Source organism: Vidua chalybeata, chromosome 3, assembly GCF_026979565.1.
Source record: "Vidua chalybeata isolate OUT-0048 chromosome 3, bVidCha1 merged haplotype, whole genome shotgun sequence".
Classification (NCBI taxonomy): Eukaryota; Metazoa; Chordata; class Aves; order Passeriformes; family Viduidae; genus Vidua; species Vidua chalybeata.
In genome coordinates, this window is record NC_071532.1 from 62,535,237 (window position 1) to 62,559,853 (window position 24,617).

Here is a 24,617-nt window from a genome sequence, read left to right on the forward strand (position 1 = left end):
TGCAAACATTCAGGTTTGGGGGATTTTATGGGATTAGAAAGAGGAGTTTTTTGTCTTTCTACATACATGCAAGTAAACCAAAATGATGAAATTGTACATAAATCCCCAGTAATTGAATGTGTGGTGCATCCTTTGCGTAGGAGTATCAAGGATTACATCAGCACATCCAGTCTGGCTGCAGCGGTGCCCTGCCTGGCACAGCAGGGACCTGTCCAGCCCCCAGCACTGCAGCCCAGGATTAGCAGGCCCCACCCAGTCTGCTCTTGTGTTCCCTAAAGAGGTAGTGCAAAGTTCATCTCCGTAGCTTCTCTGGTGCCTTAGGTCACCCGCTTCATTCCTTAAAATAATTTCACTGATACACAATAACTACACAAGAAGCCCTTTTTTGCACACAAGACAGACTTCATGGTCACCCATATTCTGGCTAACCTCTTGGCCACAGCACTGCCTTGATTGTTTCTTCACAGTAATATGCAAATAGAGAAATGCTTTCTGTTATACCTCTAAAGATAATTAATAGCAATAAATTACAGTATTTTATTAGGTAAGTGATTGAAGACATAAATATCTTCTCTATATTGGTTAAATGCAAAGACTTGCATATAAAATTTGCAGACTGAAATCTCAAACCTGAAAGGATAGCAATGGCGCTGGTGCCAGTTTACTAAACTACTGTCTAGAAGCAGTTTGCTTATATGGTTATACTGGACAGAAAATATATCTGTTTAAATTATTTACTAGGAGAGTCAGGCTTTAAAAACATATATGGTTTATAGAAATTCTTATCTGAGAGATTATTCTAAGAAACAAACATGCTTCTTATTGAAATTTATTTCAGCATTTTGACCTGAAACTGTAGATTAATTTATTATCTATGTTTTTTAATGTGTCCCACCAGTAAGAGAAGATCCACGACATCAAAACCTGACGTCAGGTACACGATTTTTCTTTATTGTAAAGGATTCAGGAAAGTTGTAGCTTGTTGTTTGGTTTTGTTTGGTTTGTTTTGGGTGTTTTCTTTTTTTTTAAGGGACATCACACTTGCAATATTTTCACATTTCTAATTCAAGTCTATGAAACAAGATGTGAGACAAGCCAGGCAAATCAAAACCATAAATCTTGTTCCTGTGAAGAATGAATTGCTGAAATGGTATTGCTTTATCACCTTTCTAGATTTTAAACATATATTTGTCTGATTACCTTATAAAACAAGAGGTCTCTAATTAATATTGCAGTGCAGTATTTAAAACTAGTATTTTCTCCTCACAGAAAATCTTTTCTGTAACAAAGTCACATGGGGAGAAACATGTTCAATTTGTTTTCTGTCGCATTAATAAATATTGTCTCCCATCACAATCTGACCCAACTCCATCAAAAATGGTAAATAAAGATGGGCATCTCAGGAGAAAATCTCCCTCCATTGTGTAATCATGTTTTTACTAGTTTACAGCAAAAGGAAATATATGTTCCAGATTCTTGACCAATATAAATTAAATTAATAGCTATGACTTCAGTGAAACTGCATTAATTCATGACAGACAAGGATCAAAGTCTTTAATCTCACCTGACATCTAACTGGTTTACACAGAAAATATGAGCTATATATGAATATGGTTCCTCCTAATGCAACTTTGTAGTCTTAAGCTACTGGTGAAAGTATTTCACTTGTAATTATCCAGACTACTTTGTTGTATATGCTTTTTTGACTTCTTTACTGTAAGTAGAATAATTTAGAGTCCTACCATCATGATATAAAATGTGTAACATATGTGCAGTTATATGTATCTATTTATTTAGAAATATCTGTTTATCCATATGTAGAAACTTTAAATCATAGAAAAGTAAAAAAGATACCTAAGTATAAAACAAGTGCAGAACACTCTGTTTTCAAGGAAGAGAGAGTACAAATTGAGTGCTAAATAAAATTTGCATTTATTACCATGTGTATTATATGAAAGTATTTGCACACATGGCTCACTTTATTTTATAAGGGCAACTACATTTACAAAAAAAGAACAGCTTTACTTTTTTTCATCTTATTTTCTTTAATCAGGAACACAGAGATATGGAGTCATATATAGACTTTTATTCCTCTTGATTATTTTGTTATCAACTGACAGATACAGAAGGCAGAATCCATGCCATGTATTGCTATTTAATTAACACAGAATTTTTTATAGATCAGAAAGTGCTAATCACAATATATAATCAATACATTAAACCAAATATTTTGTCATGAGAGAAAAGAATTCTTCTATGCATCAAAATCTCAAATTTAGTGTAAAACAAAACTGTTCTAAACATTTTCGCTAGCTGGACTTTCTCTTGCCTACCACTCTCCTACAAAGTTTGCGTCATTCAAAAACTGTTTCTGTGACTTTCATTTACATTACTTATGATGATTGTTTAATTCAGTTTTATGTTGTCACTGGGCAATTATTCTCGACTGGATGTTTCTCAGATCATAAGCAGTTCTGTGCAAAATCAGTTCTTCATAACTGCTTTGCAAACAGAACTTACTATGTAAGTGGTTTTAAAATACTCATTGTCCACCAAAAAGAATACTTAGTTTTCAGACAATGGATGAAAGGTTTCCAGAAGAACATCAAAGCAACTCTTTTGGATGTTTTTTGGTATTTGCTCAAATTGAGAATTTAAAAGTTTAGACCAAGTTCTAGGTCATGTATACTTGAATTGGGACTTGGGAACTTTCACCTGTTCTGTTTGCAGATTAAGCCTGTATTTTTCCCCAGTTCACTGAACACTAACTTTATTTTTCTGGTAAATGAAAGTAGAAAAGGATTTACACATTCTGAGCTAATCTAAAACTTTAAATAGAAAATCTTCATTCAGCCTTCAAAAGCTGAATAGATTCCCATGTTCTTAGATTTTGCTCAGAACTCTTCAACCTTTCCCTGATATTAAAAAGCAATCAGATAAAGAAGATTAAGCAATTTTAAAAGCTGCATATAGCTGCAATTTTAGAATGCACCACATTTGAACAGAATTTTAAGCACTGCTCTACCTTTCATAAATAATGGTGCGATGTAGAGTAGACACTAAATTTCACTCTCCTGTAGATCTGCAAGCAATTAATTAGAGTGCTTTCCTCTTCTTTTTTCTCTCCTAAATGTCACAGTTGACACCTGTACTGAGACTGAAATTTACCAACAGCAATAAAAAAGGAAATTCTTGGAACTTCATTTTTATTTCTATCTTATAACAAATGTATTTGCAAGCACACAGAAGCAATTTTTTTGACTTTTGGAATGAAATTTAAGGAGCGTAAAAATTCAACTTTCTAGTGAGGATTATCTGCCATAATCTTTATATAAACAGCTGTACACTTATACATGTTATAGGTTTTTCAAAGCTAACATCAGAGAAAGAAAATCTAAATGGATCAAAAGTTCATTATATTTATCCTAATACCTTCCAACTGCCCTCTTGAATGAAAACTTTGGAACTGATTTATATTGCATTTATAATACAGTTAGTTGAAGGGGTTGATGTTTTTACTGCCCACAGATGTGCAAATGTGGCAGAAATAAAGAGAAACTGTGTTGCAAGAGCATGAAAAGTGAGAATTAATTAAACAGATACTATTCTCACATGTTTTGGGGTTTTGTGGTTTGTTTTTTTTTTTTTTTTTTTTTTTTTTTTGAGTTTTTTTTTTTTTTTTTTTTTAGGGTTTTTTTTTAATTAGAAAAAAGTGCGGATTACTCTCAAGGTCAAGTGAAACCAAACTAGTCATGATAACTTCCTTGTAGATGTGTCATAAACAGACACATAATTTATGCATCTACCCTTACACATTATTAGAGGTTTGAAACTTACCTTTGATGTGAGAACTGTTATACTTACTGCTTAATTAAGGAACTTGTACTTTTGTGAAAACTGAAATTAACATTAAGCAGAGTTGGAACACTGCTTATATGAACACACTATGCAACAACTTTTATGGAAGGAAAAGCACCTCAGCTAGATTTTTCATATACTTCTGCAATGATAGATATTCTCAAATACAATACCTATTCTCAAACATTTTCTAGCATAAAAAGCAATCATTTCATCATTTTATCAATATATATTCAATGCCACATATTAATCACCACATGAAAACCTTAACAACTACAGGGAGTGAATTCATTATATGTATTATAAGCATGTGGGAATTGGTTTATTACTGAGGTTGTTTCAGTGCTTTGCCCTTCCTGTCTAGTAATATATTTTCCAAAGAAAAGATGATTTCCAAATCTGCAAAAGCAGAAAGTTTTGTTTGATGTAAGGTTTGATATGACAGCCATTTGGGACACTATGAAGGAGATTCCATCAGTGCTGAGGGAACGTAAACTTGTCAGCAGTGCAATGTGTGAGATTTTTCCCATATATAATTATTTTCAAAAAGAATAAGATAACTTCATTTTTTTCCTTGGTTATGGAGCATTTGAAGACTTTAGAGTAAAAAATGATCTTTTTCATCATTTTGGAGTAGTACGTTTTGTCAAATTCATTAAGCACAAATACTGGTAATATTCTATAATATAGATGCATTGAACAACTTTAAAAATATTGCAGAATAGTCAAAAGAGAAGGCAAAAACTTCATCTCTGCAGTGCAGATAGCTCTCACCTATAGACAGGTGATGAACTGCATATACTATATTCTCTATTCTATTGCCTCCCAGTCTCTGTGTCTCAGATGTATGATGGTTCTGATATACTCTCAGCAGCTTCTTCCAGAAATTCAGCTGCATGAACTTGTACTGACGAGAATTTTCACACCAGAATTCAGCAATAAATCATTAATATTTATGTTGTTGTTTTCTGGACATAAGAAAGTCTGCTGTTTGCTAGAATATCATTAGAAGGAACTGACACTCTGAGAAGTTTCAGAATTTCTTGTAAAATATCTATTCTCATTTATTTACAAGACCTGTGTCTCTGTAGGTTTTTCTCATTAAGATTTTCATCACACTCCAGTACAAGAATTCAGCATTAGAGCGGGATGAACTGTGCACTAAGGCTGCTTGCAGGACAGTCCATGTAGAACATCCTCCATTCTGTGGATATACAGGAATGTCTCAACATTTCATATTGGTCAGAATTGTGAGGACCAAGCCTGTATATGTAGGCCTTCCAACAATTTGCTATTAGTCATTCCATTATCCTGAAGCTGGCTTTTAAGCAAATACTTGGAGACTAAATCTCATCAGGCTTGTCTAAATGAAGACATGGAGGATTACTGCCCATATAGAAGATGCATATGTTTAAAGAGCACATGCTAAATGCTGCAGTGGTCATTTATTAAGAACTAAGGTGACCTTGATTTTATTTAGTTTAACCTGTGGTAAAATTTTCACTGAGGCTGCTTTAATTCTGAATGAACATCTACACAACATTTTATATGAACTAATCAATCTCTTTTTAATTTACCTTGAATTAATCTTGCTGAATTTTTCTATGTAAAAAAGACATCCAAGGTGGGAATTTCAGCCAAATTTTGGTAACTAGGTAAAATTAAAACTGTAGGATCTGTCCTGGAACTGATTAAATGACACTGGAAATTTTCTAATAATTGTAATAAGTTTTAAAACTCAAAATTTGTAAAGACACATCAAAAGGAGAACAAAATGTTGTTTTTTATGTTAATGATGAGTATATAAATAGCCTCTCAGCATAGTGAGATTATAATTTAAATTATGAATTCAAGAGATTTTACTTAAATGCCCAAAGGTTTACGTTTTATCTTTCAAAACAAAACAACTTCACAGTGAAAATCTACAAGCACTTTGGTTTTTTCCACAGGAGATTCTTTAACATCTATCCCTTGCCCTGAATTATTTTTTACTTTTGGTTATATTTGGTAATTTAATTACCTTATCTTGAGTTTATTTGTTGTCTAGATTTCTTCACAATTGGAAATTACTGAGCTTGAATCTCAATTCCTGTCTGCCAAACATATTTTGAGTACAACCAAGCCACCTTCATCAGGCCCTTGACAAAATGCAGCTGTAGGTACTTTGCTTTTAAAATGATAGAGACAATGATAGATCCTCTATACCTTTGTAGTCATCGTGCAATCTCTAAGGGGTTAAGATGATACTCTTTCAAAGCCCTCTTCAATTGGAAAGCCTCAGTTTTACAGTTTCTATTTTCCGAGCACTATGGCTTCTGAGTTACAAAATAATGTAGGTGGAGTGCAAGCTGCTTGTTCCTCTCAATTTTGCACAATTCCAGATCCATCAATACAAGAGTCATTGGTACTGAGGTGAATAGACAAGACATCTATTTGATAGGTTTGTTTCTGTTTCAGAAACCTCTTTATGTAAAATACTTCAAAATGGTTACTGGGTAAAATAATTACAGATTAATTTTTATGCTCCCAGGCACACCTAGTAACGCATGGAGATGGCTCCTTTGGCTCATGCATATGCACAGCACTAAGTTTAATATTTGGAGAGCTCTGCAGTTTACACTGGAGAGATATTTCCTGTTGTCATTGAAGATCTGCTTGGTGAAGATGACTTCAAATGTGGGCGCTGGTACTCAACCTAAATCTTGCTCAAAGTGTCTAAGTCTACCCTGTTGGTCCGCAAACATTATTAGACCTCTCCCGTTGCACTTGATAATGTGCCCCATGAGCTTGGAGTGTTTTTCTATACCAAAAGAGGATGAAAAATGTTCTACCAGAGAATACACTAAGGGAAAACTCACAGAGAGTGATCCCAGAAATAAAGGACATTTGGGGGAAAAAAAAGCCAATTGGAGGATAAGCAAAATTTTTAAATGCACAAAGTAATCAAAAGCTGTGGCTTTTTTACAATTAACTCATTAATTGATTCTTTCTTATGTTAATCCCAAAATTTATTTGTCTAGCAAATTATTAAAGAAACACCTATGTTTTCTATAAATGCAGGACAGATTAGTGAAACAAAATATACAAGAGTCACAGCCTATGGGAAAAGGAGAAAGACTATGAAAAAAATTTATGATTTAGCACACCGCTTTTGGTCTAGTAGAGAGAAGCTGTTTTGCTTAAATTTGAAAAATTAATCCAATTAGTAATGTTATTTATGCCTGTTTAACAATGGGTTCATTCTTTTCCCCTTAACTGGGTCAAAACATCATTTTAAAACTAAACTAATAGTCTCTAAACACTTGTAAATATATATGAAATTTATTTCAAGTCAAATGAAGTAAAAATATGTCTGTACAAGTCTCTGAACAATTTTGCCACAAAAAAAAACCTCATAAACATCTAGTATCTTAGTGAACATTGTTATGTTCATTTTGCCCTTTAGTTTGACTGGCATATCTTCTTGAATCATATTGCAAGACGAGAAAAAAAGTACATATTATGTATTCCCATTACTTACTTTGTGGAAGTAAAGTTGTATACAAAATGTAATTCTTCAGCATTTCTCTGAGCCAGAGATTATTTATCTTTGTTTCAGACAAATGGCCATTTCTTCAAATCCCTCTTCAGCTCTAGGAAAGTAATTGCTGTCATATTTTTTCATCAGCATAGGTTTTGTTTTTAAAAAATTATCAGCTGAAACCAGGCTTCCTGATATTGGAGTGAGTTCATGTTTCCAGACTATTGTCAGTGCAGTGAAATCCAGTGGAAAAATCCTAATTATGTAACACAATTTTTAAATCAGTGACAGCAGATGTGAAATATTTTAAGAAGACAGCCTATTGAGTTCCTACAGTTTCTTCCTGTCTTTCCTTATTTCCAGAACTGTGCAAATTCAGGGTGAAGAAAACATTTTAATTTAGCTCCACTTTTCATTGTAAGTAGCACACAGGCACAGATCTGATCTTTTCTAATCTTAAGCACTTAGAAAAGAGCTTATTTTCTCCATGGTAAATAGAGAGGAACTTCTCCAATGGGTTACTCATCCCTTCAGAATCTGAATTGCCTCTCAGCCTTATGTCACATAGCTAGAGCTAAATCCAGAAGGTAGTGCCTCCAGTGCCTGTTGTTAAGCAGGGTGAATTTGGTTCTACCAGGGTTTGCCAGCAGTTCAAGTTTATCAGATAGTTCATCACTGTCTCTTTACTGAGCTTTTATTGTCATAAAAGAAGTCCTGCTGTTCCCAGCAGAGGTATTGTCATTGAGGAAGACATGTGTGTGAACATAACGCTACACAAAATCCAAAAAGCCCCCAAACCTTTATTTAATAAAGATTTCAGTTAGAATGATAACTGAAATGAAGAAATCATTCATTCAAACACCAACTTCCCTTTCATTAGCTGCTTAACTGCCTTATCATACACTGTTTCCCTTTTCTCCCTTCTCTTCTTCTCTCCTCCTGTCCTTTCTCTATCCCATGCCTTTACAGTGAAATAAATATATGGTATTAACATCCAGATACTTGGTATCCTTTCTTATTAATATAAAAAGATCCCTGATTGCCTCTTCTTTGGTTTTATCCTTTTTTGTGCACATAAATGTGTTTGTATGTAAAATTTAAACCAATCTTTAAGTGAATGACAAAGATTTAGAAACAATGATTTTCATGCAATACATTGAAATTACCTTTGTTGAATGTACTGGACATAGGAATAAGTTGACAATATCATGTCAACATGCCTAAATTTCATGTCCAGCACACAGTGTGTCCTACCATGACACTGTCAGTGTTTATTGAGCAATAGCAAGAGAATCCAATTCGATTTTGCTGCCCACCAAAACCACTGTACTATTAGTATTACTGTTGTACTGTGAAAAAATTCAATAACTTCTGGTCCCTCTTACATATAATTTTTTGAATGATTCATCCATTTGCTCCTATGTTTCAGTAATAAAATAAATCATGCCAGTACTGGACTCCTTTGAAAACTCAATGCTAGCAAAATTGTAAAGCCTGTGTGCTCTGATTATTGCTATGCTTTGTTGGAAATGTCTGCATTACCACATATGTGTTGCACTGTTACATCTTGCATGGTTTTACTGTCTAACAAAAAAAATTTTTTTAATGACTTTTGGGGGAATGTCACTTTGGGGATATTCACACATTTATGGGAGAATTACGTGGTTTGTGTGCAGTGACCATAACATGGAATGTAACAATATTCCATAAATATACAGCTTATCCATTTAGCCTTCTTACTAGACAAGGCAAGAGCCAGTTAACAAAATGCAACTTTTTTTCCTTAAATGGTTGTTAGATGTAATCTATCACACTCAAGCTAAAAGACAAAAATAATAAATTTCACCTTCTATTGCAGAATTGGTTTTCTTAGAATAAAGATTACATTCTATGAGCTTTGTTGTTATGTTTCAAAAACTGACTTTGACAAGTGACAGATCATAACTGTTCTTAACCAGTTCTGTTCCTTTAATATTATATATATTTTTACTGTGGTGATATTTTCCCCTCTAATGATATTAACTATAATGAGAGTGCCCTTCTAATGCAATTGATTTGATACATTTTCATGATATTTTATACTAAGAAAGTGTTATTAGAGACATGTACTACTGACTTTGTAATGACACTTTTTTTTTCCATACTTAAACACTGATAAAAGCTGATTTCTTTTGTGTATTCAGCAAAATTTGGGGGCAAACTGGGACCACAGACACCCATATGGAGCAATCTTCTGGGTGTTTTTTTCTCACCGTTGAGCATTATTTGTGAGAAGAGACATATTAACTCCTGTAGAATAAATCTATTTTACTTTCTCCAGACCTTGCTGGAGAAGTCCCCCAATACCTGAAAAAAAGCTCTTAAGGAGAATCTGAATTCTCATGGCTATCATAACAATGCTATTGCTAGTATTTCATTCTGTTCCTCAAACATCTTTAGCCCTTTTTCATTAAATAGCTTATTATCTGACAGACCCCTTGATAAAAAGGATATGGAAACTTGGATGGTCTTTGCAAAGATATGCAATTAATTGCATTGCATCACAGACACTTTGAAAGTAGCTTTGGGAGCTACTTTCCAAATATTCTACATTTTCTTTTGTTATTCAAGACACAAAATAAGATGCAAAAGAGGCGTCCTCATAGTATAATTGCTTTATTTTTCCTGTCTATGTATTATCTATACAGTGCTAGAAAAATGTCATTTGAAGAGGATGTTTTTAGATATATAGAATTGAAGTGATAACGGTATTCCTTGTTTATTTGTAATGGACATATAAATGTTTTCTCCTCTTCTTTTTCCCATCCTTCTTCCCATTAAGCATTGTAATTTCTGAGAATTACAGTACTATGACTGTATAGCATAATCAATAAGAAAGGAGTTGAAAAGAATTTATTTAAAAATAAATAATATCATTTTTGACCCAAACATTTTGTTTTGAATAGCAGGTATCTATGGGCCATGTTGTGAACCTAAGAAAACAGTATTTGGTCTCCTGCAGAGGCCCTCAGCATTCAACTTTTCTATTGAAGACATAAGATGTAATTAAATGTGATTAAATTAAGACATAATTAAAAGTTGCACAGGGCCACTAAGCACAAAGACTTGCATTTTTCTTTTTAGCAAGTGTGAAGGCAAAATATTGTGATATTTATAAAAGATTCCACATGACTTCCCTTCCCCATCTGCCCTGTTGCTTTGTCTGGTCACTTTGTCATACTGTAATGTTACCGATATATTACATAACAGGGCTGAAATTGACTGACAGGAAAAGAAGGGGAGAAAGGGGGGAAGTACTTGCTTTTATTCCCTGACCCTGTAGTAAGTGAAAAAAATCTTTGTTTACCAAGTCAAGTTGGAACAAATTTTTTTGCTGTTGTGTGGTTCAGTTTTGATTGCTGAAATTCGTTTGCACTTCATGTGCATTCCTGAGAAGCAGTTACAAGTAAATGAGTGTAGTAGTTAAAGTTTTCTTTTATTTGCAATTGCTTACCGAACAGTAGTTTCTAATGCTATGATTGTCTGAATTTTTGTGGTTTTTGAATTGTTTATTTCTATTAGGACAGCCTCTGAGTGAAGAAATTGGATTCAAACTAGGAAACAATTGTCACACATTGTCTGTAATTTTCCCTTAATAACCAAACTGTTATTGATAAAAGAATTTTCTTTTTAATGAATATTTAATTTGGTAACTTGCATTAAAAACTGCTATGTGACCCTTATAGAAAGGAGACTTTAGTCATTGTAATACATAAAGAGGAACACCTTTATACTCTTTAGGATTATTAAATTTTATTTTAGGATGTTTTCCTCCTTTCTGATAAAGAATTGAAAGCACCAGGATAGTGCTCTTGCAATATTCCTCACATTTCTTGAACCCAGCCCTCTGTGTGGCATGCATATAACTTAAGAGATCAAGAGCACAAATAAGCTCCATTGAATATTTGTATGCTTTAGTGAGTAACTGTGGAAGGTACTTAGCATTTCCACTATATAAGCCCTAAACAATTTCATACAAACTTTAAACTTTAAATCCAGGGGGTTCTGTTTGCTTCTTTTCTTTCTGGAACTCATCTTGGCTATTCTCTCTCTGACTGATTTGCATGCTAACAAAAATTACTTAAAGGAATATTTTTTTTTTTTTTTTTTTTTTTTTTTTTTTTTGAGGAAAGAAAGTTCCTGCTCCTTTCACAAAGTGAACAAGAAAGAAGCAAATGTCCCTTCCTCCAGCCTTTTAGAAATTAATTCATCTTAGGTACCAGATTTCCTCACCTAAGGGTAGTGGTTCTAATGTGTTAAAAAAGTGTTATGACAATTTTCCAGCATTGACTTTTTTGTTTCCTCAGTAACACTCATAAGGGGAATTTAAGTAATTATATTAATTCTCATAAATTACATCCTAAACAAAAGTATAGCCCAGATAGACAGCTTTTTTTTTTCCTGCTTAAGCTGATAATAATGTCTATTTAATATGTCTACTGTTAAACCACATTTTTCTCCTACTATTCCTCCTTTTTCTTTATTGGTAACATTTGCTCTGGAGATATGAGACAATACATTCAAAGTAAGAACTCTCTTCAGTTTAAAAGACACATTCTGCATTCATATTGAATGTGGGAATTGCAAAAGCAGTGTGGGATGTATTTGTATTCTTATTTGCATGCCAAAATTCAAATTGTTCTCTTGACTTTGGTTTGTATCATAACACTGTTGCAGACACAATTCCAAAGATGTTGTTATTTTCTGAATGAATTTCTTATCTGCATGTTTTGCAGCTGAGGTTTGCTAGATAAAGCAGCCTAAGAAGGGTAACATGAAAAAGAAATTGTAAAGAAGCCATAATAAAAAGTGTAATAATGAAACTATTTCATCCTGTATAGATTTACTATATGGGCAGCTGATTTTATTTTACCTAAAAACGTTTGAATATGATAGAGACAGAAAATTCAGTTTTTAAAAAGTATGAAATTCATCGAAAACCAATTATGAGATACCAGAAAATATGGAAACTTGCAGTATGTCTATTTCAAAGCTCTGATTTTTTAATTAGCTAAAATATAAAGGATCCATTCCATTGTAGAATGATGATGAAATTTGCATTTATAAGTGAGTAGTTTTGCACTGGGAGAATTAATAAGACACAATCTACAAAGATGGTATCAGAAAAATACTTTTTAATAGTTTGACTTTTTTCAAAACCTGAAAATTACATCTTTCTCTACCTACATTTGGAAGCATAACACTTTGCTTATCAAATCTTGTACTCTTATAAGTGTAGCCACTAGATCACACATACTCTACAATACATAAAAATAGTTCAGTCTTTTATCAAGTGATTTTACTTAAGTTTTAAATCAGGTGTAAACATTGCCTTAGTATTAAGATAAAATCATTAAGCATTGTGCCTTTAGTTTGTCCAACCCTCAAAAGAACATTTGAAGAAAATGGCGACTTTTCAGAATGAAATATTTCAGATTAATTCCAAGGAAAATCCAGTTTAAAATTATTAATACAAACTTTTTTTCATATTTGTAGATTGTTGAAAATAAAACAAGAAAGTTGTTTCCAAAGCTCATAGGTTGAGATAAAGATAGTGTCATAGATAAAACAAAAAGCCACATGCTCAAGCAAAGCAAAGCAAGGAATTCATTCACTCCTTTCCATAGACAGGCAGGCATTCAACCATCTGCAAGAAAATAGAGCTCCACCATGCATGACCATTGCTTGGGAAAACAAATGCCACTACTCCAAATGTCCTCCCCTCCTTTCTTCCCCCAGCTGTATCTGCTGAGCACGATGCCATACAAGATGGAAAATTCCTATGGTCAGTTGGGGTCAGCTGCCTTGGCTGTGTCCCCCCCTAGTCCTTGTGCACACACTGCCCCCTTTCTGGTGGGGTGGGGTGAAAGGCAGAAAGGCCTTGATCGAGTTAGTCCTGCTCAGCAGGAACTAAACCATGCCTGAATTACCAACATTGCTTCCAGAAGAAATCCAAAACAATGTCCTATATTACCTACTACAGAGGAAACAAAATCTACCCCAGCCAAAACCAGCACATCCTGGAAGAAGCATGATTCTTTTTTCCTCCTTACCTTAAAACTTGTATTACATATCCTGCCTTTTCTAGTTCCTTGTTCTTACTCCTGTTCCATTTGCACACTTTATCCTATCTTGCTTCTACTCTTCAGGCAGAGAAATAAACAAAATACCCTGTTGTTGAGCAAGAGTTCTGGGGAGTTTTGGGGGTATTTGATGATCTAAGCCAAAAAAAAAAAAATATATATATATATAGCCTGTAGCTAATTTCAGCACTGAAAGTTTCACAAATAGGAAACAAATTATATTAGTCTTATGAAAACAATTATCAGAAAAATTTAACAAAAAAACATTACTATTATCCCTATTTCTCCTGAACTTCCTCTTTATGCAACATTTTTCTGATGTTTTCTAAAGATAGATGATAAGTAATATGCTATATAAACATTTGAATTGAAATCAACATGAGTACATACCAGCCAAAAAATTAGTACCACTTCACAAACACTGCAGATAGAAATAGCAGAACAAAACATTAATATTCCAAATAAACAATTATAAAGTGATATTTAGCATTATACATTCCAAGTAAACATGATTCCTAGATAATATTTTTCAAAATAATTAATTTCTCCTTTTTTTTCCAATTTAGAATCATGGGCCACATAATTATTTTGTAGCAGATAGCTGAGCTGCAAAAATCTTAAAGTTTGCCCTTTCCTTTCCCCTTCATGAATTTAGTGGCTTTTAACAATAGATTATACATGAGGTTTTCAAATAGAAGATTACAGCAACTGGTTTTACTAGTGGTTTTAGAATAATGATCAGGTAACACCTCTGGAAAACACTGTGGTGTCAGGCATGCTATAATTGCAATGCATAAATAACCTAACCATGTTTAAAATACTTGCAAGTATGTATGTGTATGTTAGTCTTTTACAGAACTTTGCAAATACACGTGAAGGAAAAAGAGCTACATTTTTGCATTCTGATAGCATTTAAAACAAAGAGGGGTAATAATGTTTTTACCCACAAGTAAAATATTCATTTTTATTTATTTGGGCTAGAAAGTGCATGGTGCCCTACTTGCCTTCTTCATGAAGAAGAGTGTAATTGACTTTTTTTATTTTCATTTTTGTATCCATAAAAGAAATACATAGAAATAGTTTCTCTTTAACAGTAAAAGGTGAATTTGTAACTGGCATTTTTCTTCCTTTAAGGAATTTCTCTTTGGCAAACTTGCATCCACTGTGATTAAATTTTAGGGGATTTTGTGTTTGTGGTTTTTTTTTTAAAGATCTGATTGAAAAATCTCTGACCAAGTATTTTGGTAGGACAGTACCAGTTTTAATCATAGTGCGTTTTGTGGCAATACATCGGTTGTAGTTAATTTTACTCATAAAAGTTACCTTAGTTTAAGAATGGAAAAAAGTCGGTTGAAATTTTATCTCAGAAACTTTCTGGTTCTGCCCAAGTGTGTACATAGAAAGGTCAGTGGTGGAGGACAGCACATTTACTCAGTCCATGGCTTGTCAAGCCTCACAGGAGAACCTTGGTCTGACACATTTGGGCTGTGAACTCTAATCAGGGGAGTTGCTTTATCTCTGTTTTATAAAAAAAAAAAAAAAAAAAAAAAAAAGGCTGAGATCCATCTCACAGAGAAACAGAAACACTGAGAATTTGGGAAAACATAATTTCCATTCTTAGACTTAGTGAAAAAGCAGTAAAAGCAGTAAGTCATTAGATCCAGAAGGATCGAATTTCCAATTTTATTTTAAAGTGTGCTTTTAGACAAAAAAAAACTTAACCTTTGCATGAGTCAGACAAAAAAAACCACAGAGGATAATACAAATGGGTTAAATACATCAGCATTTTTGATCCACTGGTCTGTTTTCCACGATTTAATGGGACTTGGAAGTCAATAAATAAAGCCTGCACCCTAGTTTATAATGCAGGGAGCCCTAGAGTCCCTAATCTCAGTTTAGAATTGTAGCAGGGAACAGCTAATTTTTTTCTTTTTTTTTTTCTTTTTTAGTATGGGATGAACAGCAGGGGAAAGAAAAAGCCATCAGAAAATCAGTTGAATGAAAACTAACTTGTTTCCAATGCCAACATTCCTCCAGTCATTTTCCCAAACACCTAACTGATTAATAGTTATCTTTTAAAATCTTGTCAATGTTAATCTCACAGTGCAAAACTCAGCTTTTGAAGCAAATTAGATCAATTCCATCTGTGCTAAAGTATGTGTTCTTGAAAGCTTTTAAAACATGATGGAAAGTATGACTACATGCATAGTACTCAAAAATTAAAAGGGGGAAAACATCCATGACTGTGAAAGGTCAGAAAATAGGTACAGTTATTTATGATCCCTTTATTCGCAATAAAAGATAATTCACCTGAAGTCTAATAAAATAGATATGAGTTAGATATGAATTAAATATGAGTCTTTCTGGAAATCTTCAATGTATCTGAAAGTCACTATGAAATATAAAACCCAGAAAATACATGTGTGAGTTTTGGGGGCTTACATTCAGTTATCCCAAAATGCAAGTATTCTGGGAGAAGTAGGACTATAACTCTGAGAAAAATTATGTATTTAAATATGAAATTGTCCCTAATTTCTCATCTTCTGCTACAAGATCTCTCATTAAGCTTTTTAGCTAAAATCTTGTTGATATGTGAAACCTGGCTTGTGATCACACTAGAGATTTTTGATGTTATAACTGACTTACTGGGAATGAAATAATACAGATGTTTTTGAAAGAACATGGAATAGACTCATGGCCCCAGTTTGGAAACCATAAGCATTAATCATCTCTTCCTTGTTTTCCTAGCTCCTGTACGCTACTTTCAATGTGTCTTCCTAAATGGACCTAATGGATTTGGGCTGCAATTTCCTATTAATCCCCCTTCAAACAAGGAAGAAAAGACTCACTCAAAGACTTCCAAGAGAAAGACAAGGAAACCGGGGCAGTAGAGAGACTGAGTCCTGTGATCACTGACATTTTGCACTTTATCCTTTCTGCTGAGGTCCACAGTAGCTACAGTGGTACTTGTCATTGCAAGAACGTGATCCACTTGCACGCATGTACCTGGAAATGTTTCCATGGGGCAGCGGCAGAACAAGCAGTAACGAACGGTGTTTAACAAAAATAGAAATGTAAAAGTGCCCAGTTTCTCATGGAAAGGCTGCAATGCTAACAAGGCATTGATATGACTGTGTGTGTGAGCATGTGCGTGTGTTTTCATGCCTCTTTCGTTCTTGTTTTTCTTTACCTACATGCTCAGCATTGAAGTGAGTCTGTTTTCCATTTAATCTTATCTAAGGAGTGAAAGGTTGAATGTAGCTCTTATATCAGCAAGATTGCAAGACTAGCTGCAATCCTAAACCATTTCTTCTTAATGTTCAATCAAATTGATGACAGGAAAATGCCTCACTAAGTCATGAAAATGTGCTCTGTGACTGGTGCTATTTTTATGTGTCATTGACCAGCGTAGCCTGAAGCTCACACTTACTTGGAGCAGCTCAATACACGATCAGTGAGTTGACTCCACTCATGTTAATGATGAATATTTCTATTTAACCTGAAACTGTAAATGGACTGTTTGCCCTGCCTGTTGGTGAAATACAAGCTCTTCTCTTCCTAAGGCCCTAAGTGAGAAGAGAAAGTGAAACCACTTGGCAAAGGTTAGGAAAAACACTGTTTTACTGACATGAAGGTCCGAAGAAACAATTGAAGTAATTATAGTGCTTCCATTTTTCTTCTGTGGCTCAATCAGATTGTTTTGCAGCAAAAGCCATGTAAATGGACAATATACCAGCCAACAATTTGCTATTAGCTTAAGCCAGATGAAAAGCTAGGATGTGAGATGCCATTTGCAAAGCTAAAGCAACACAAATTTGCAGTAATTGTGTGAATTTTATGCTATTTCAGATCAGTGAACAAAAACAAAAACCAAAACCAAACCCAAACAAAAAAAGAATCAGAAAAAAATGAAATATAAACACATGAAATAATCCAGGTATCTCATTTTACTAGATGAAATGAAAGAACTTCCTCACACTACACTCCTGTAAATGGCTTACAGTAGAACTGAAAGTAGATGTCTTGTCCTCAACCTTCTTTTGTGTATTTATGAAGAAATAAAGAAAATTTTGCCCTAAAAAAGAGACAAGATGGTATTTGATCCATTTAAAGGCACATGAATGAAAATTGGCATCTCACCAGTCTATGTCTGGCAATGTAAATAATGCATTTTTGCAAGCTGCTATTTATTTGCATTTCTTTACTATATTTTTTGCATTTAATCTGGGAAATATACAGCAGTAACCTTAGTTATGTTGTTGCCTGCTGAAGCAACATGATCCTCTTTGTGCACACCTACTACTTGTAGAGTCTGAACATGCCAAAAACTTTGGCATGTATATCACTTTTTTATTTTTAGTATAGACCAAGATAGCATTGGCCTCATCCCTCTTATTACACTTTCCCTGCCCATCCATCTTACTTTAATCAAATAATTGACTCGTGAGTTCTGGACAACTGATTCTTTGACAGATTACTGCAATTCAGAAAGCTTTGTTGTTACACTGCTGGGTCCAGTTGGTATTTTCTGATTACTGGTCATGGCCTTACGTGAACTGGATCCTTGGTCTTAATGTGCTCTGATATTGCACAGCTCATGTGCTGCAAAAACTGTCATTGCAACAAGCAGTTTAGGCAGTGGTGACCAGGAGGAGGTAGGAACAGGTCCTGATCTAGAAGTAGCTATTCCCATGTAGAATCACACCATAGATATGAGTGTTCATGGTAAATGCCCCCACAGACCCCTGTGAAATCTGCTCTGGAGATAACACTGCCAACAGGGAATTTTTTGATTGTAGAATAATGATCTTCAATTTTCTTTTGGTGTCTCTTTTTATATTTCCAGCAACTTTTTCCTTCCCAATTTGTGATTTTGTATATATTATGATGGATTTTATTGCCCTGGGTTTTTACTGTGAAAGCTGTCTTAAAACTGAGATTTTAACTTTCTGAAAAATCAGCTAATTCAAGATTTTATCTAATGCAAATAATCGGAACAAAAAATTATATGCTACAAGCCTTTATTTTTTTTTCATATTCTTTTGGATTTTTTTTTTCATTATAGTTAGCCTTAATCCTTCCTTCCTCTATGAGATGGGAGATAACAAGAATTTGTTCTGGATCTCATTTCCATAATGTTTCAATTAGGTATGTTTCAATGTTAGATATCTGAAAGCTTTGGAAATATAGACAGTAAATATAATTGCATAAGTGATGTAAATCAGTCATTTAATTTTGTTTCCTAATCTACGTCACTGCCTGGAAAAACAGAAAATACAGGTTCACTCTCAGAGAGGCAAGCAGTTTTCTCTTTAAATTCACATGGAAACTTAAAAAAATTTTCTGGTTTGCATGGTTTTACTCAAACTAGCCTGAAATATTGCACAAACTTTTGCTGATTGTTATACATTTTGGAAAATAAAAAATATAAACCCTGCTTCAGTGGCTGTGATATGTTGTTCTGTGAATTCAAAAGTACAGGACAAGGGTTTACCTCTGCAAGCTTTAGAAACCTTCTGATTATAAAGATGCATTTAGGCTGGAAAAATTGCTAATCCAGCATTGTATTTACTCCTAATGGGCTTTTAGCAATACTTAGCCAGTTTTTTTACACACTTTATTGATTACACTCTGACATATGGAAAGCTAAATGTTTGCCCCACTCATTCAAGGTAGGACTTCATTAACACCAAATCATTTATGTTCATCAAAGTGCTTATTTATAATACAACTGCACAACCAGTACAGACAAAGCTGTGATCTTCAATGACAAGTTAATAGTTCAGACAATTAAAATGGCCACTAAGAAACTGAGAGTGCAAAAAATGGTGAGATTCCCTACTCCCACACCCCACAGGAACTCTGGCTTCCCTGTATCAGCAGTAGTTAAGGCAGATGATCTGCTCTGCACTGGGGTGCAAGAGTCCTTTGCCCTGCAGAGTTTGGTGAGCCATCCCACGTGAGGTGTGTCACTCAGCAGTTTGCCTGTGCAATTTTCTCTGAGGTGCTAAAATCCCGATGAAGTCAATAGGAGTGGTCAATTTCCAGCAAGACCAGTGAGGCAAGTTTTACACTGCTGCCTGACCCAGAACTGTTCGCTTTTGCTGGTGCAGCCCTCAGACCCCATCCCCAGCCCTCAGTCTCTGGTCAGTTTCACACTTCTACCCATGTCACATCTGGAGTCCAGTTTCATCCATTTTAAAACCTTCCAGCAAAACAGAGCTTTTCTCAATGGCTCCTTTCTATAGCACCAGTGAGTGAGGGAAAAGGTCAAAAAGTCTGGATTAGAAGACTTAGTCTTCTTTAGTGATTAACTGTGCTGGAGCACAACACTGCAGGTGCCCAGGTGCTGGTGGGGGCTGCAGGGTGACCTCTGTGAGGAGCAGCCCTGGGCTGGACTCAGCTGGTTCCAGACAGCTCCAAGGCACCCAGCTCAGGGCACAGCTGAGCCCTGCTGCCATGATGGCAATGCCTCGGGGAAAGCATTTGTAAGGAAGGTTTGGAAATGCCACAAGGAGAGAGAGAGAGAGAGAGAGAGGAGGAACAAAAAGAGTGAGAAGCAGAAGGTAAAACAAGATCAAAAGATGAGAGGAAGAGGGGGTGCTCCAAACCAGGGCAGAGGTTTCCCTACAGCCTGTGAAACACCCATGCCAGAGCAGCTGAAAGTCTGAGAGGGACAAAGCAGTAAAGAGGAGCGACTGTGGACCGACCATTACTGGCAGAGACCGGTGTGAAGGAGTGACTTTAAGCTTGAGAAAGGGGGAGAAAGATTAATTTATTGTTTGCCTTTCTTTTTCCCACTATCCAAATAATTAAATTATACATTTTTGTGAGCTTATTTTCCCCGAGTCTTCTTTGTTCACAACAGTAATTAGTAAACATTCTGCCAGTCTTTAGCTTGACCCATGAGCTTCCTCCTTCTCAACAAAATGCTATTTGTCCCACACTTGGGGTCACCACTTAGAACACAATACAGAACATATGTAAATTGTACATTGCCACAAAAATTTATCCCGCCAATCCCCAACTCTAGAACTTTGCAGCTAGATTATTTTATCAGTTAAGCAACTGACTGCTTAGTGTAGTCTTGTTTAGATGACTAATTCGTTATGATAAATACCCTAGGACAACATAATAGAAGTGCAGTAAGCACAGTTTTAGAGAGATGTCTTTATGTGCTAGGACACAGGCACTCAGGAGAGCAGATGAAACACTTTGCCCTTTCCTAGCTCAAAACTTTTCTTCCACCACTCAGTATAGTAAGAAATGAGAGACTTACTCCCTTAGGGAGAACACTGGTCATTTAAGCTTTGAACTTAAGACATTCAGCATCTGATTGCCCTCAGTTATGTGCCATTTGTAGCACTTCTTTCCAGGGATTGAAGATTTCGGAAGCCAAGAAAAAAAATTGAAAGTATTACATGAGTAGCAGTGTTGAAAGTGAAGATGTGAGGGGCTGGTAATTGATGAAATAAAAGGAAATACAAAATGCTTTATGAGGGTTCCTAGGCAGGAACCACACATGAAAGTAGTATTTGCTAAATATTCATCTTAAAGGAAGTGATATTTCTGCCATCTTTTAGTTTTCCAGAAGGAAGAATTACAAAGGCAATTGAAAATATGTATTATTTGTACACCTGAAAAGGTCATTAGATATCTAGCTTGCATACTATCCATTTATCCCGAATGGAGCTCTCCAGAAATGCCCAATTATCCAAATACATAAGGATTATACATATTATTCACCTATGGGCAAAACAGAGTACACCTCCCAACACTGAATTCTTAGTAATTTGATTAAACAATGAAATAACCTAACATTTTTTGGATTTTCTCTAGGTTTATGGATTTTTGTGTATGCATGTCGTTTGTGATACATACTCCACACAACAATTTGTCCTGAAATCCTCACATCTCAAGAACCGTGTTAGTTAATGTGGTAAATACTTATCACACTGAAGAAGAGTTTTCTTCAGTTTTTAGTTTTGTCTTTTATTATGATGGAGATTAATACAATTTTTAGGATACATTTTATTTTGCCTGGTCCAAAAGCCTAGCAATTCATTCAGTAATGCTTCCTTAGGGAAAAGTATTGTAAAAAATGCACTTTCCAGATACCACTTTTATTACACAGTTCTTTTACCAATACTCACTAGATAAAATTTGTTTAAAACTTTGAGCATTTTTCTTTGCCTGAGTTCCTTATTCTCAAAGGAAAAAATATGTTCTTGCTCAAATAGTGGCTCCTGTGTTCCCTTTGGCTTGATTCTTGCTCTGTATTAAGAAAAACCTAAGTTGTTCCATTTTTCTTCTCCACCCATTGCAGGAAAAGACCGAGTTCAAAACCGTTTAAGGAACCTGAAGGTGCACAAGTCCATGGGACCTGACAAGATACAACCATGGGTACTGAAAGAACTGGCTGAGGAAGTGGCTATGCCACTATCCAACATATTTGAGAAGTCATGGCAATTTGGTGGAGTTCCCACTGACTGGAAAAGAGGAAACATAATAGCCATTTTTAAAAAGGGAGATAAGGAAGAACCAGGGAACGACAGGTCAGTCAGTCTCACCTCAGTGTCTGGCAAGATCACGGAGCAGCTCCTCCTGGAAACTGTGCTAAGGCACATGGAAAATAATGAGATGATTGGTAACAGCCAACATGGCATCACTAGAGTCAAATCATGCCTGACAAATTTCTTGGCCTTCTACCATAGGGTTACGGCAGTGGTGGATGAGGGAAGGGCAACAGGCATCATCTCCCTGGACTTGAACAAAGACACTGTCCCACATGACATCTATGTCTCTAAAATGGAGAGACGTGGATCTGATGAGTGGGCCACTGGGTGGATAAAGAATTGGCTGGATGATCATGCTCAAAGTGTTGAAGTCAGTGGTGCAATGTCCAAATGGAAAGCGGTGCCAAGTGGTGTTCCCCAGGGATCAGTATTGGGACTGGTGCTTTTTAACATCTTTATTGGCAACATGGACAGTGGGTTTCAGTGCACTCTCAGTGAGTTCACTGACGACACCCAAGTGTGTGATGCCGTCAACACACTGGAGGGAAGGAATAACACCCAGAGGGACCTCGTCAGGCTTGAGAGGTGGGCCCAGGTCATCCTGATGAAGTTCAACAATGCCAAGTGTGAAGTCCTGCACCTGGTTTGGGGCAGTCCCAAAAACAACTTTAGGCTGGGCAGAGAATGGAAAGAGACTAGTGCTGGGGAGAAGGACTTAGGGTTGCTGGTAGATGAAAAGCTCGACATGACTCAGCAATGTGTGCTAGCAGTGAAAAAAGCCATCTGTATCCTGGGCTGCATCAAAAGCAGCATGGCCAGCACATCGAAGGAGCTAATTTTCTCCCTCTATTCTTCTCTGGTGAGACCCCACCTGGAGTACTGTGTTCAGGACTGGGAACCCCAACACAAGAAAGAAGTTGACATGTTGGAGCAAGTCCAGAAGGGAGTCATTAAGTTGACCACAGGGCTGGAGCACATTTCCTATGAAGATAGGCTGAGAGAGATGGGGCAGTTCAGCCTGGAGAAGAGAAGGCTTCGGGGATACCTAATAGCAGTCTTCCAATATCTAAAGGGGGCCTGCAAGAGAGCTAAAGAAGGACTTTTCATAACAGCATGTAGTGACAGGACAAGAGAGAATGGCTTTAAGCTGAAGGAGGTTGGGTTTAGTTTAGACATTAGAGAGAAAGTTTTTACTGTGAGGGTGGTGAGGCTCTGGAACAGGTTGCCCAGAGAAGTTGTGGACTCTCCATCCGTGGAGGTGTTCAAGGCCAGGTTGGACAGGACTTTGAGATACCTGATCTAGTGGAAGGTGTCCCTGCCCATGGCAGGAGGGTTGGAGCTAGATGATCTTTAAGGTCCCTTCCAATCCTAACCATTCTATCATTCTGTAATTCTAAAGTATACTCTGCCAACAGGCATACTCCTTCCCAGATTTGATTTTACCTGAAATGTTCTATTAATTTTCTTTCAGGATACCTAATGGTAACAAGCATGCCCATGTCTTAAGCCTTTGGGGTTTGTCTCAGTCACCAATAAAATTGTATTAGATAGTATTGCTGGTGTCTGAAACAGCAAAGCACTGAATTTGGGTAGTAGCAGATGTAATAAGAAGTTTCTTCCTGTTAAGTGTGATATTTGCTTTCATAATTTGATTTTTTTTCATTTTTTTGTGGTAAATTTTGCTCAGAATTTAATTTGTTCTTCCATTAATCCCATGTTAAGCTCCAGCTACAAGAAAAAGCAATCTTCTTTGAAACTGAATCACTGAACTGAAAAATCTTAGTTATGATAAAGAGTAACAGAAACATCTAATTCACCTGCTTTTTTAATTCTAAAGAGAGGTATTACAAAATGGAGCTCTTTTTGGTTTTGAACCTGTCAAAGAAATGGGAAAATAAAGCTGCTAACATTAATACTCAAGGCATACTTTCCAGCTGAATGACAAAGATATAAATGCACATTTATCATGCAACCCAGCTCCTGTGGAGTTTCTTTTCCTTTAGAAAAGAAACAATGAAAAGGAGAAGTCTTGAGTATCATGTTGTAAAATTAGGGCTTAGAAGAAGCATTTGTGAAAAAGTGAAGAAAAGGCATGAAGACAACTTGATGACAACCTTCCATACACCTCTCTAAACTGCATCTTCCTGCCAAAGTCATGCAGCCAGCCTTCCCCAAAACAGCTGAGTCTCCTTTGCTTTGATATGAGTGTGTATAAGTCTGCCTTGAGAAAATGTGAATAAATCACTACTGCTTGATGGCTTTTTTTGAGTGTGAAAGTCAATACAGTGTTCTGCTGTCTTACACATAAGTGATTACATAGGTATACTAGCATACCTACATTCCAACTGGAATGACATGTTCTCTGATAAATCAAATTAGTAAACTAGAGCAGGAGCTGGAGTGATGAGTCAAATAACATCACGAGTTATTTTAAAGTCACAAAAAATGTAAAAAAAAGTTGAAGATAAAAACTAAAATACCCATTTTTCTAAGATTTTAAGACCTTTACTGTTTAAATCGTACAAATCATTCTCCTTTTTAGTTTATTATCAAGAGTGTTTTTTCCTATTAATGCCTTGCCAAGTGATTTATCATCTCTGG

At 35.5% G+C, this 24,617-nt stretch overlaps 1 protein-coding gene across 1 annotated transcript in view; it reads left to right on the forward strand.

The window, feature by feature from the left end:
• Positions 1–16,391, forward strand: part of TRDN (triadin) — a 268,183-nt gene extending 251,792 nt beyond the window's left edge. Inside the window, 2 exon segments of the mRNA XM_053937519.1 lie at positions 891–934; positions 16,249–16,391. Coding sequence (XP_053793494.1) covers positions 891–934; positions 16,249–16,391 — 187 coding nt within the window.
• The last annotated feature ends 8,226 nt before the right edge of the window (positions 16,392–24,617 follow it).